The sequence below is a fragment of the Neopsephotus bourkii genome, unplaced genomic scaffold, assembly GCF_033783945.1.
Source record: "Neopsephotus bourkii isolate Nb327-2 ecotype Australia unplaced genomic scaffold, CSIRO-AGI_Nbou_v1 NB_28, whole genome shotgun sequence".
Classification (NCBI taxonomy): domain Eukaryota; kingdom Metazoa; phylum Chordata; class Aves; order Psittaciformes; family Psittacidae; genus Neopsephotus; species Neopsephotus bourkii.
Genome location: NW_026900545.1, coordinates 1 through 15002, shown reverse-complemented (window position 1 = coordinate 15002; position 15002 = coordinate 1). Strand labels below are relative to the sequence as shown.

The window sequence follows — 15002 nt, the reverse complement described above, 5'->3', positions numbered from 1 at the left end:
CAGAAATTCCCCCCCCCATGATGGCTCCATCCAGGCACAGCCCCGGAGCGGTGCCTTTGTGTGCTTCCTGCTGCCTCCTTTTGGGTTGAAATCCTGGGATTTTGGCTTTGTTGGGATTTGGTAGCGAATCCCGGTCCCCCCCCCCCAAAATCCCTGCTCCTTTTGGGATGCTTTTCCCCTTTTCCTGCTGTTTTGGGAGCCTTTGCTACCTGCAGCATGGATGGAGGCAGAAACCCCCTCGGTTTGCATGGAAAATCCCCCAAAACGCCATCATTTTGGGTTCATTTCAGCCGATTTGGGGCAAAAATCCCTTTCTGGGCATCATTTGGGGATGTTTCCACCTGAAAATCCACATTTGGGGATGGAAGGGGTGGGATTTGGGCATCAAATCACCCCCATTTGGCTCCATCAGAGCAGGATTCCTGATGTTTAACCTCATTTCCAAGCTGTGCTTTTCCCACCCTCTGGAATGCCGGTGCTTTCACCCATGGGGTTTTCCCTCTTCCAGCTGCTTTTCCATGTTAAAAATGGGGTTTTCTGGCAAAATTGGGGTCCGGGGGGGGATTTGCTGGTTTGGGGATGAGCTCTTGGGAATCCTCAAGGAACGGCGCCCACCAGCTCCTTATCCCATGCTGCAAATGCAACGGGATTGCACCCCATGAGAACCCCGCTTGGCTTCTCCTTACCCCATTCCCACCTGGATTTGGGTTAGGGTTAGGGTTAGGGTTAGGGTTACCACCCAAATGGGTTGTGGATCCATAGGGAAACCTATGGGAACCACCCAAATGGGTTGTGGATCCATAGGGAAACCTATGGAAACCATCAAAATCCATAGGGAAACCTATGGGAACCACCCAAATGGGTTGTGGATCCATAGGGAAACCTATGGGAACCACCCAAATGGGTTGTGAATCCATAGGGAAACCTATGGGAACCACCCAAATGGGTTGTGAATCCATAGGGAAACCTATGGAAACCCATCAAAATGGGTTGTGGATCCATAGGGAATCCTATGGAAACCACCCAAATGGGTTGTGAATCCATAGGGAAACCTATGGAAACCCATCAAAATGGGTTGTGGATCCATAGGGAATCCTATGGAAACCACCCAAATGGGTTGTGAATCCATAGGGAAACCTATGGAAACCACCCAAATGGGTTGTGAATCCATAGGGAAACCTATGGGAACCACCCAAATGGGTTGTGGATCCATAGGGAAACCTATGGGAACCACCCAAATGGGTTGTGAATCCATAGGGAAACCTATGGGAACCACCCAAATGGGTTGTGAATCCATAGGGAAACCTATGGAAACCCATCAAAATGGGTTGTGGTTAGGGAACTATGGACCCAAATGGGTTGTGAATCCATAGGGAAACCTATGGGAACCACCCAAATGGGTTGTGGATCCATAGGGAAACCTATGGAAACCACCCAAATGGGTTGTGAATCCATAGGGAAACCTATGGAAACCACCCAAATGGGTTGTGAATCCATAGGGAAACCTATGGAAACCACCAAAGTGGGTTGTGAATCCATAGGGAAACCTATGGAAAACCATCAAAATCCATAGGGAAACCTATGCAAACCACCCAAATGGGTTGTGAATCCATAGGGAAAGCTATGGAAACCACCCAAATGGGTTGTGGATCCATAGGGAAACCTATGGGAACCACCCAAGTGGGTTGTGAATCCATAGGGAAACCTATGGAAACCACCAAAATGGTTTGTGAATCCATAGGGAAACCTATGGAAAACCATCAAAATCCATAGGGAAACCTATGGAAAACCACCCAAGTGGGTTGTGGATCCATAGGGAAACCCATGGTGAATCCATAGGTTCACCCTTTCGTCCCACCCATTCCTTCTGAAAATGAAGGAATTTTGGGCCTAATTCCTGGTTTTTGGCTATTTTGATCAGGGCCAACACAGGATGGGAAAATTGGGTTTAAAATAAGAAATTGTAGGGAATTTTAGGGAATTTTTGGGGCATTCCATGCTTTTCCATGTTCTGCCCATGGAGGGCTGCTCCCACCTTGGTTGGGCTCCATGCGGATGAGGAGCACTGGCAGCAGGGAGGCCGCCCTTGACGTCGGCCTGGGTTTTCCAGGTGAGATCCCAAGATCCCAGCTGGAATCCCACGATGGCGTCGCCGGCCCTCAGCCCCGATTCCTCTTCCCATGAAGGCCTCTCCTCCATCCACTCGGCTCCCGCCTGTTCCCCCACGTCCGACTCGGAGAACCTCAGCCCCGATGAGCTGGAGCTGTTGGCAAAGCTGGAGGAGCAGAACCGGTGAGTTCCCAATGGAATCCCACCCATTCCCATTCCTTATCCCGGCCTTTCCCAAGCGTTTCCCATCCCAATGATGTCCCGAACCCAATGGGGGTGGAATTCCATCCCCAAGCATCCCCAATGGGAATCGTCTCCAAGGTGGTTTTCCCCTATGGAAGGAGCTCTTCCGACCCAACGGGGATGGAATTCCATCCTCGAGCATCCCCAATGGGAATCATCTCCAAGGTGGTTTTCCCCTATGGAAGGAGCTCTTCCGACCCAACGGGGATGGAATTCCATCCCCAAGCATCCCCAATGGGAATCATCTCCAAGGTGGTTTTCCCCTATGGAAGGAGCTCTTCCAACCCAATGGGGATGGAATTCCATCCTCAAGCAGCCCCAATGGGAATCATCTCCAAGCTGGTTTTCCCCTATGGAAGGAGCTCTTCCGACCCAACGGGGATGGAATTCCATCCTCAAGCATCCCCAATGGGAATCATCTCCAAGCTGGTTTTCCCCTATGGAAGGAGCTCTTCCAACCCAACGGGGATGGAATTCCATCCCCAAGCATCCCCAATGGGAATCATCTCCAAGCTGGTTTTCCCCTATGGAAGGAGCTCTTCCAATTGGGAAAAGGGGATATTGGGAAGGAGGTGGCTGTTTGGAAAGGGGTAAATAAGGAATGGTCCCATTCTAGGACTGGGATCCCAGCTGCTCCTATGGGAAAAGGAGGTTTGGAGGAGCCTCGTGTCCTCCTTTGGGATGCTCTGTGGGAATAGCGCCTTTTTGGGGATGGCTTTGATGGGATCGCCTCTTCTGTGGTGCTGTTTTGTGGGAATACCTCCATTTCTGGGATGGGATTGTGGGAATCGTCTCCTTTGAGGCTGTTTTATGGGAATACATCCATTTTGGGGTAGTTTTGCTGGAATCTTCTCTTCTTTGGGTTGTTTTGGGGAATTCCTCTGTTTCTGGGATGGTTTTGATGGAATCTCTTCTCCTTTGGGTCATTTTGTGGGAATCCCTCCATTTCTGGGATAATTTTGATGGAATCTCCTCGTCTTTGGGTTATTTTGGGGAATTCCTCTGTTTCTGGCGTGGTTTTGATGGAATCTCTTGTCCTTCGGGCTATTTTGTGGGAATCTCTCCATTTCTGGGATAATTTTGCTGGAATCTCTTCTCCTTTGGGTTATTTTTGGGAATACTTCCATTTCTGGGATAATTTTGATGGAATCTCCTCGTCTTTGGGTTATTTTTGGGAATTCCTCTGTTTCTGGGATGGTTTTGATGGAATCTCCTCTCTTTGGGTCATTTTGTGGGAATCCCTCAATTTTGGGGATAATTTTGATGGGATCTCTTCTTCTTTGGGTCATTTTGTGAGAATCCCTCTATTTTTCAGATAATTTTGATGGAATCTCCTCTCTTTTGGGTCATTTTGTGAGAATCCCTCCATTTTTGGGATAATTTTGATGGAATCTCCTCTTCTTTGGGGTCATTTTGTGAGAATCCCTCCATTTTTGGGATAATTTTGATGGAATCGCCTCTCTTTTGGTCATTTTGTTGGAATTCCTCTATTTCTGGGATAATTTTGATGGAGTTGCCTCTCTTTGGGTTATTTTGTGGGAATTCCTCCATTTTTGGGATAATTTTGATGGAATCTCCTCTTCTTTGGGGTCATTTTGTGGGAATTCCTCCATTTTTGGGATAATTTTGATGGAATCTCCTCTCCTTTGGGTCATTTTGTGGGAATCCCTCCATTTTTGGGATAATTTTGATGGAATCTCCTCTCTTTGGGTCATTTTGTGGGAATTCCTCCATTTTTGGGATAATTTTGATGGAATCTCCTCTTCTTTGGGTCATTTTGTGGGAATTCCTCCATTTTTGGGATAATTTTGATGGAATCTCCTCTTCTTTGGGTCATTTTGTGGGAATCCCTCAGTTTTGGGGATAATTTTGATGGAATCTCCTCTCCTTTGGGTCATTTTGTGGTCCACCCCCCCTCCCCCCCAACCCCATCCCTCCCCTTCCCTTGTCTCCCATTGGATCTGCTTTGTGCCCATCCCTGCTTCCCGCAGGCTCCTGGAGGCCGACTCCAAATCCCTGCGCTCCATGAACGGCTCCCGCCGGAACAGCGGCTCCTCACTGGTCTCCAGCTCCTCGGCCTCCTCCAACCTGAGCCACCTGGAAGAGGACACCTGGATCCTATGGGGCCGCATCGTCAACGAATGGGACGAGTGGCGGAGGAAGAAGGAGAAGCTGCTGAAGGTGATGATGCGCCCATCGCCGCATCCTCAATCACACCGTATCCCAGTATCCCAGTATGGTAGAGGTTGGAAGGGACCCCAAAAGCTCATCCAGTCCAATCCCCCTATGGAGCAGGAACACCTGGATAAGGTCACACAGGAACGTGTCCAGGTGGGGTTTGGATGTCTCCATAGAAGGAGACCCCACAACCTCCCTGGGCAGCCTGGTCCAGTGTTCCATCACCCTCACTGAGAAGAGGTTTAAGTGGGACCTCTTGTGTTCCAGTTTGCACCCATTGCCCCTTGTCCTATCATTGGTTGCCACTGGGAAGAGCCTGGCTCCATCCTCGTGCCACTCCCCCTTTATATATTGATATACACTGATAAGGTCACCCCTCAGTCTCCTCCATAGAGACCCAGCTCCCTCAGTCTGTCCTCATAAGGGAGATGCTCCACTCCCTTCATCATCCCAGTTGCCCTGCGCTGGACTCTCTCCAGCAGGTCCCTGTCCTTAAACTGGACCCAGTATTCCATATGGGGTCTCACCAGGGCAGAGTAGAGGGGAACGGGGACCTCTCTCGCCCTACTAACCACCCCCTTCTAATACACCCCAGGATGCCATTGGCCTGCTTGGCCACAAGGGCACGGTGTTGGCTCATGGTCATCACCAGGACCCCCAGTTCCCTGTCCCCTACACTGGTCTCTAAGAGGTCGTTCCCCAGTCTATACTGGAACCTGGGGTTGTTCCTGCCCTGATGCAGGACTCTACACTTTCCCTTGTTATATCCCATCCAGTTATTCCCTAACCCATCTCTCCAGCCTGTCCAGGATGGCAGCACAGCCTCTGGTGCATCAGCCATTCCTCCCAGTTTAGTGCCATTGCAAACCCGCTGACAGCACACTCAATCCCCCATCTAAATCATTGATGAGTATATTCAATACTGGTCCCAGTACCAACCCTTGGGGCACTCCAGTAGGTACAGGCCTCCAACTGGCCTCCACCTCCCTGCCTTGTGTCCTTCATCCCAAGCTCACAATCCCATCCCTCCCCTTAGGAGCTCATCCGGAAAGGGATCCCCCATCACTTCCGAGCCATCGTCTGGCAGCTGCTGTGCAGCGCCACCGAGATGCCGGTCAAGCACCAGTACTCGGAGCTGCTCAAGAGGTCCTCGCCGTGCGAGAGGCTCATCCGTCGCGACATCGCCCGCACCTACCCCGAGCACGACTTCTTCAAGGGCCAGGATAGCCTGGGCCAGGAGGTGCTCTTCAACGTCATGAAGGTACCGTCCCGTCCGGGCCTTGGGGGCTCATCCCTTGGGATGGGGTTTGGGGGGGCATTGATGCGGAGCCGTCGCTTCCTGCGCCCAGGAGCTCAATCCCAAAGCTCCGGTTTCATGGATGGAGGAACGATCCTTTTCCCATTGGGTTTCCCTCTGTGGGAATCCCTCTATTTTGGGGATAATTTTGATGGAATCTCCTCTCTTTGGGTCATTTTGTGGGATTTTTCCCTCTGGATTAAGGATCCTACACTCAATAGTTTTCCCATTGGGTTTCCCTCTGTGGGAATCCCTCTATTTTTCAGACAATTTTGATGGAATCTCCTCTTCTTTGGGTCATTTTGTGGGAATCCCTCTATTTTTCTATAATTTTGATGGAATCTCCTCTCTTTGGGTCATTTTGTGGGAATTCCTCCATTTCTGGGATAATTTTGATGGAATCTCCTCTCTTTGGGTCATTTTGTGGGAATCCCTCTATTTTTCGATAATTTTGGTGGAATCTCCTCTCTTTGGGTCATTTTGTGGGAATCCCTCCAGTTTTGGGATAATTTTGATGGAATCTCCTCTCTTTGGGACATTTTGTGGGATTTTTCCCTCTGGATTAAGGAACCAACACTCAAGTTTCCCATTGGGTTTCCTCTGGATTAAGGAACCAACACTCAATAGTTTCCCATTGGGTTTCCCTCTGGATTAAGGAACCAACACTCAATAGTTTCCCATTGGTTTCCCTCTGGATTAAGGAACCAACACTCAATAGTTTCCCATTGGGTTTCCATCTGGATTAAGGAACCAACACTCAATAGTTTCCCATTGGGTTCCCCTCTGTGGGAATTCCTCTATTTTGGGGATAATTTTGATGGAATCTCCTCTCTTTGGGTTATTTTGTGGGAATCCCTCCAGTTTTTGGATAATTTTGATGGAATCTCCTCTCCTTTGGTTCATTTTGTGGGAATCCCTCCAGTTTTTGGATAATTTTGATGGAATCTCCTCTCCTTTGGTTCATTTTGTGGGAATCCCTCCAGTTTTTGGATAATTTTGATGGAATCTCCTCTTCTTTGGGTCATTTTGTGGGAATTCCTCCATTTCTGGGATAATTTTGATGGAATCTCCTCTCCTTTGGGTCATTTTGTGGGATTTTTCCCTCTGGATTAAGGAACCAACACTCAATAGTTTCCCATTGGGTTCCCCTCTGGATTAAGGATGCAGTTTGGGCTTTGGGGATCTCATCCCAACAGGAGGTGGTGTGAACCACATCCAAAGCTCTTGTCCAGCATGGGAATGGGCTTTCCATTGAGGATTAAGGCTTCCAACCACAGGGAATGTGGAGGCCAAGGCCCATTGATGGGGAGGATCGGGAACTAGGGAATCCTGCAATGAACCAGGGTGGGAAAGAGCTTCAAGCTCATCAGATCCCACCTTCATCCAAGGCCTGGCATTCCCCCCCAACCCAGTGTCATCGGGATACCCTCATCCCCATCAACAGACCCACCAATCCCTGAGCGGATGTGACCCCATTCCCACGCCCCTATGGAGCAGAGCACCCCATGCTTTCCCTCCTTCCCAGGCCTATTCCCTGGTGGACCGCGAGGTTGGCTACTGCCAGGGCAGCGCCTTCATCGTGGGACTGCTGCTCATGCAGGTGGGTGCTGGGTTCCGGGGCTCCCATCCCGCTGTCCCAGCGCCGGGGCCGGTGGGATTCGTGTCCCGTTGGCTCTGCAGATGCCCGAGGAAGAGGCCTTCTGCGTGTTCGTGCGGCTCATGCAGGAGTACCGCCTGCGGGAGCTCTTCAAGCCCAGCATGGCCCAGCTGGGGCTCTGCATCTTCCAGTTCGAGTCCTTGCTGCAGGTGGGCACCAGCGGCAGGGGGTAGCTGGGGGGGAGACCATGGGGACCATGCATGAGATACCCAAAGGAACCATCCATGAGATGCTCCATGGACCACCCATAAGCCTATGGGCACCATGGGGACCATACATGAGACCATTGGGACCATCTATAAGATGCTCCATGGGGACCATCCATGAGCCTAAGAGTACCATGGGGACCATGCATGAGATGCTGCATGGGCCATGCATGAGATGCTCCATGGACCATGCATGAGATGCTGCATGGACCATGCATGAGATGCTCCGTGGACCATGCATGAGATGCTCCATGGGCCATGCATGAGATGCTCCATGGGCCATGCATGAGATGCTCCGTGGACCATGCATGAGATGCTCCATGGACCATGCATGAGATGCTCCATGGACCATGCATGAGATGCTTCATGGACCATGCATGAGATACCCAAAGGAACCATCCATGAGATGCTCCATGGACCATGCATGAGATACCCAAAGGAACCATCCATGAGATGCTCCATGGACCATGCATGAGATACCCAAAGGAACCATCCATGAGATGCTCCATGGACCATGCATGAGATGCTCCATGGGCCATCCATGAGACGCTGCATGGACCATGCATGAGATGCTCCATGGACCATGCATGAGGTACCCAAAGGAACCATCCATGAGATGCTCCATGGACCATCTATCAGCCTATGGCACCATGAGGACCATACTTGAGACCATTGGAACCATCTATGAGTTGCTCCATGGGGACCATCCATGAGATGCTTCATGGACCATGCATGAGATGCTCCATGGACCATGCTTGAGATACCCAAAGGAACCAGCCATGAGATGCTCCATGGACCATGCATGAGATGCTCCATGGACCATGCATGAGATGCTCCATGGACCATGCATGAGATGCTCCATGGGGACCATCCATGAGATGCTTCATGGATCATCCATGAGCCTATGGGCACCATGTGGACCATCCATGAGACATCCAAAGGGACCGTCCATGAGATGCTCCATGGACCATTTATGAGCCTATGGGCACCATGTGGACCATCCATGAGACATCCAAAGGGACCGTCCATGAGATGCTCCATGGACCATGTATGAGCCTATGGGCACCATGGGGACCATCCATGAGACATCCAAAGGGACCATCCATGAGATACCCCAAGGCCCATCCATGGATGCTCTGAGGAGCATCCATGACTCCTAAAGGGGGGCATCAATGGGACCCAAAGGACACTTTGGGGGTATCCATGAGAGCCCCATGAGATGCTCCATGGATCATCCATGGGCCTGTGGGCACCGTGGGGACCATCCATGAGACATCCAAAGGGACCATCCATGAGATACCCCAAGGCCCATCCATGGATGCTCTGAGGAGCATCCATGACTCCTAAAGGGGGGCATCAATGGGACCCAAAGGACACCTTGGGGGTACCCATGAGAGCCCCATGAGATGCTCCATGGATCACCCGTGGGCCTGTGGGCACCGTGGGGACCACAGTTGGGTCCCTCGTGGTGGTCTCATCTCATGGGGCATCACCAGGGCCCATCCACATCACAGGGCTCCCTCCTGGAGCTGGCCAAGCCTCGGGAACCAGGATTGACCCTGGGAACCATCCCCCATTCCCGGTATTCCTCCATCCCCCATTCCCAGTTTCCTCCATCCCCCATTCCCAGTTTCCTCCATCCCCCATTCCCAGTTTCCTCCATCCCCCATTCCCAGTTCCCCCACCCCCATTCCCGGTATTCCTCCATCCCCCATTCCCAGTTCCTCCATCCCCCATTCCCAGTTCCCCCACCCCCATTCCCGGTATTCCTCATCCCCCATTCCCGGTTTCCTCCATCCCCCATTCCCAGTTTCCTCCATCCCCATTCCCGGTATTCCTCCATCCCCCATTCCAGTTTCCTCCATCCCCCATTCCCAGTTTCCTCCATCCCCATTCCCAGTTTCCCCCACCCCCATTCCCAGTTTCTCCACCCCCATTCCCAGTTTCCTCCATCCCCCATTCCCAGTTTCCTCCATCCCCCATTCCCGGTTTCCTCCATCCCCCATTCCCGGTATTCCTCCATCCCCCATTCCCGGTTTCCTCCATCCCCCATTCCCAGTTCCCCCACCCCCATTCCCAGTTTCTCCACCCCCATTCCCAGTTTCCTCCATCCCCATTCCCAGTTTCCTCCATCCCCCATTCCCAGTTCCCCCACCCCCATTCCCAGTTTTCCCCTCCACCCCCATTCCCAGTTTCCTCCATCCCCATTCCCAGTTTCCTCCATCCCCATTCCCAGTTTCCCCCACCCCCATTCCCGGTATTCCTCCATCCCCCATTCCCAGTTCCCCCACCCCCATTCCCAGTTTCTCCACCCCCATTCCCAGTTTCTCCATCCCCATTCCCAGTTTCCCCACCCCCGTTCCCGGTATTCCTCATCCCCCATTCCCAGTTCCCCCACCCCCATTCCCAGTTTCTCCACCCCCATTCCCAGTTTCCTCCATCCCCATTCTCAGTTTCCTCCATCCCCATTCCCGGTATTCCTCCATCCCCCATTCCCAGTTCCCCCACCCCCATTCCCAGTTTCTCAATCCCCATTCCCAGTTTCCTCCACCCCCATTCCCAGTTCCCCCACCCCATTCCCAGTTTCTTCCACCCATTCCCAGTTCTCCACCCCCATTCCCAGTTTCCCCACCCCCATCCCAGTTTCTCACTCCCATTCCCAGTTTCCCCCACCCCGTTCGGTTCCGTCCCACCCCCATTCCCAGTTTCCTCCATCCCCATTCCCAGTTTCCTCCATTCCCATTCCCAGTTTCTCCACCCCCATTCCCAATTTTCCTCCATCCCCATTCCCAGTTTCTCCATCCCCATTCCCAGTTCCTCCATCCCCATTCCCAGTTCCTCCAACCCCATTCCCAGTTTCCTCCATCCTCATTCCCAGTTCCTCCACCCCCATTCCCAGTTCCTCCACCCCCATTCCCAGTTCCTCCATCCCCCATTCCCAGTTTCTCAATCCCCATTCCCAGTTTCCTCCACCCCCATTCCCAGTTCCCCACCCCCATTCCCAGTTCCCCCACCCCATTCCCAGTTCCCCACCCCCATTCCCAGTTCTTCTCTCCAGTCTTCACCCCCATTCCACTCATCCATTCCCAGTTCCCCCACCCCATTCCCACTCCTTCCATTCCCAGTTCCTCCAGTCTTCCCAGTTCCCCCACCCCATCCCCAGCCCCCCACCCCATTCCCAGTTCCCCCACCCCATTCCCAGTCTCCTCCCCGCAGGAGCAGCTGCCGGATCTCAACAGCCACTTCCGCTCCCAGAGCTTCCTCACCTCCATGTACGCCTCCTCCTGGTTCCTCACCCTCTTCCTCACCACCTTCCCCCTGCCCGTGGCCACGCGCGTCTTCGACATCTTCATGGACGAGGTGAAGCCCATGGGGCCGAATGGGATCCCCATGGGGCCGGGAATGGGATCCCCATGGGGCCGAATGGGATCCCCATAGGGACGGGAATGGGATCCCCATGGGGCCGAATGGGATCCCCATGGGGCTGGGAATGGGATCCCCATAGGGACGGGAATGGGATCCCCTGGGATCCCCATGGAACTGGGAATGGGATCCCCATGGGGCCGGGAATGGGATCCCCATGGAGCCGGGAATGGGATCCCCATGGAGCCGGGAATGGGATCCCCATGGGGCCGGGAATGGGATCCCCATGGGGCCGAATGGGATCCCCATGGGGCAGGGAATGGGATCCCCATGGGGCCGGGAATGGGATCCCCATGGGGCCGGGAATGGGATCCCCATGGGGCCGGGAATGGGATCCCCATGGAGCTGGGAATGGGATCCCCATGGAGCCGGGAATGGGATCCCCATGGGGCCGGGAATGGGATCCCCATGGGGCCGGGAATGGGATCCCCATGGGGCAGGGAATGGGATCCCCATGGAGCCGGGAATGGGATCCCCGGGTTGGGGGGTGGGTTGTGGGGCTGGGAATGGGATCCCATGGAGCCGGGAATGGGATCCATGGGGCCGGGAATGGGATCCATGGAGCCGGGAATGGGATCCATGGGGCAGGGAATGGGATCCCCATGGGGCCGGGAATGGGATCCCCATGGGGCCGGGAATGGGATCCCCTGGGGCTGGGAATGGGATCCCCATGGGGCCGGGAATGGGATCCCCATGGGGCCGGGAATGGGATCCCCATGGGGCTGGGAATGGGATCCCCATGGGGCCGGGAATGGGATCCCCATGGGGCGGGGAATGGGATCCCCATGGGGCTGGGAATGGGATCCCCATGGGGCAGGGAATGGGATCCCCATGGGGCAGGGAATGGGATCCCCATGGGGCCGGGAATGGGATCCCCATGGAGCCGGGAATGGGATCCCCATGGGGCTGGGAATGGGATCCCCATGGGGCCGGGAATGGGATCCCCATGGGGCTGGGAATGGGATCCCCATGGGGCCGGGAATGGGATCCCCATGGAGCAGGGAATGGGATCCCCATGGGGCCGGGAATGAGATCCCCATGGGGCCGGGAATGGGATCCCCATGGGGCAGGGAATGGGATCCCCATGGGGCTGGGAATGGGATCCCCATGGGGCCGGGAATGGGATCCCCATGGGGCCGGGAATGGGATCCCCATGGGGCCGGGAATGGGATCCCCATGGGGCCGGGAATGGGATCTATGGGGCTGGGAATGGGATCTATGGGGCTGGGAATGGGATCTATGGGGCTGGGAATGGGATCTATGGGGATGGGAATGGGATCTATGGGGCTGGGAATGGGATCTATGGGGCTGGGAATGGGATCTATGGGGATGGGAATGGGATCCCCATGGGGCCGGGAATGGGTCCCCCGGGATCCCCATGGGGCCGGGAATGGGATCCCCATGGAGCTGGGAGTGGGACCCCATGGGGCCGGGAATGGGATCCCCATGGGGCCGGGAATGGGATCCCCATGGGGCTGGGAATGGGATCCCCATGGGGCAGGGAATGGGATCCCCATGGAGCCGGGAATGGGATCCCCATGGAGCCGGGAATGGGATCCCCATGGGGCCGAATGGGATCCCCATGGGGCCGGGAATGGGATCCCCATGGGGCCGGGAATGGGATCTATGGGGCCGGGAATGGGATCCCCATGGGGATGGGAATGGGATCCCATGGGGCCGGGAATGGGATCCCCATGGGGCTGGGAATGGGACCTATGGGGCTGGGAACTGAATCTATGGGGCTGGGAATGGGATCTATGGGGCTGGGAATGGGATCTATGGGGCTGGGAATGGGATCTATGGGGCTGGGAATGGGATCTATGGGGCTGGGAATGGGATCCCATGGGGCCGAATGGGATCTCATGGGGCTGGGAATGGGATCTATGGATCCGGGAATGGGAGCCCATGGGGCCGGGAATGGGATCTCATGGGGCTGGGAATGGGATCTATGGGGCTGGGAATGGGATCTCTGGGGCTGGGAATGGGATCTATGGGGCTGGGAATGGGATCCCCATGGGGCTGGGAAGGGATCCCCATGGGGCCGGGAATGGGATCTATGGGGCCGGAATGGGATCCTATGGGGCTGGGAATGGGACCTATGGGGCTGGGAATGGGACCTATGGGGCCGGGAATGGGATCCCCATGGGGCCGGGAATGGGATCCCCATGGGGCCGAATGGGATCCCCATGGAGCCGGGAATGGGATCCCCCGGGATCCCCATGGGGCCGGGAATGGGATCCCCATGGAGCTGGGAATGGGATCCCCATGGGGCCGGGAATGGGATCCCCATGGAGCTGGGAATGGGATCCCATGGGGCTGGGAATGGGATCCCCATGGGGCTGGGAATGGGATCCCCATGGAGCTGGGAATGGGATCCCCATGGGGCTGGGAATGGGATCTATGGGGCTGGGAATGGGATCTATGGGGCTGGGAATGGGATCTATGGGGCTGGGAATGGGATCTATGGGGCTGGGACTGGGATCTATGGGGCTGGGAATGGGATCCCCATGGGGCCGGGAATGGGATCCCCATGGGGCTGGGAATGGGATCCCCATGGGGCTGGGAATGGGGTCTATGGGGCTGAATGGGATCCCCATGGGGATGGGATTGGAGCTATGGGGATGGGAATGGGATCTATGGGGCTGGGAATGGCTCTCATGGGGCTGGGAATGGGATCCATGGGGCTGGGAATGGGGTCCCTATGGGGCCGAATGGATTCTATGGGGATGGGAATTGGATCTATGGGGCTGGGAATTGGATCTATGGGGCTGGGAATTGGATCTATGGGGCTGGGAATGGGATCCCATGGAGCTGGGAATGGGATCCCATGGGGCTGAATGGGATCCCATGGGGCTGGGAATGGGATCTATGGGGCTGGAACCTGGATCTATGGGCCGGGAATGGGATCCCCATGGGGATGGGAATGGGATCTATGGGGCTGGGAATGGGATCTATGGGGCTGGGAATGGGATCTATGGGGCTGGGAATGGGATCTCATGGGGCTGGGAATGGGATCTCATGGACCTGGGATGGGATCCCCATGGAGCCGGGAATGGGATCCCCCATGGGGCGGGGAGGGATCAGGTGGGCAAGGGGACCTCATGGGGCTGGGAATGGGATCTCCATGGAGCCGGGAATGGGATCATGGGGCATGGGATCCATGGGGGCAGGGAATGGGATCCCCATGGGGCTGGGAATGGGATCCCACGGAGCCGGGGATGGGACTCTATGGGGCCGGGAATGGGATCTATGGGGCTGGGACGGATCTATGGGGCTGGGTTGGATCTATGGGGCGGGAATTGGATCTATGGGGTGGGAATGGGATCTCCATGGGGCTGAATGGGATCTCTATGGGGCTGGGAATGGGATCCATGGGGCTGGGAATGGGATCCCCATGGGGCAGGGAATGGGATCCCCATGGGGCTGGGAATGGGATCCCCATGGAGCCGGGAATGGATCCCCATGGGGCAGGGAATGGGATCCCCATGGGGCTGGGAATGGGATCCCCATGGGGCTGGGAATGGGATCCCCATGGGGCCGGGAATGGGATCCCCATGGGGCCGAATGGGATCCCCATGGACCTGGGAATGGGCTCCCCTGGGATCCCCATGGACCTGGGAATGGGCTCCCCTGGGATCCCCATGGAGCCGGGAATGGGATCCCCATGGGGCTGGGAATGGGATCCCCATGGAGCCGGGAATGGGATCCCCATGGGGCCGGGAATGGGATCCCCATAGAGCCGGGAATGGGATCCCCATGGAGCCGGGAATGGGATCACCATGGGGCAGGGAATGGGATCCCCATGGGGCTGGGAATGGGATCCCCATGGGGCCGGGAATGGGATCCCCATGGGGCCGGGAATGGGATCCCCATGGGGCCGAATGGGATC

General features: G+C 55.3%; 1 protein-coding gene across 1 annotated transcript; it reads left to right on the top strand.

The window, feature by feature from the left end:
- Positions 1–2080: 2080 nt before the first annotated feature.
- LOC133224550 (EVI5-like protein) lies at positions 2081–11050 on the top strand (the record flags this gene model as incomplete). The annotated part of the gene is made up of 6 exons (XM_061376135.1): positions 2081–2292; positions 4344–4533; positions 5567–5791; positions 7353–7427; positions 7508–7633; positions 10907–11050. Coding segments are annotated over exons 1-6 (909 nt in total), but the record flags the coding sequence as incomplete, so codon positions are not given.
- Between the last annotated feature and the right edge of the window lie 3952 nt (positions 11051–15002).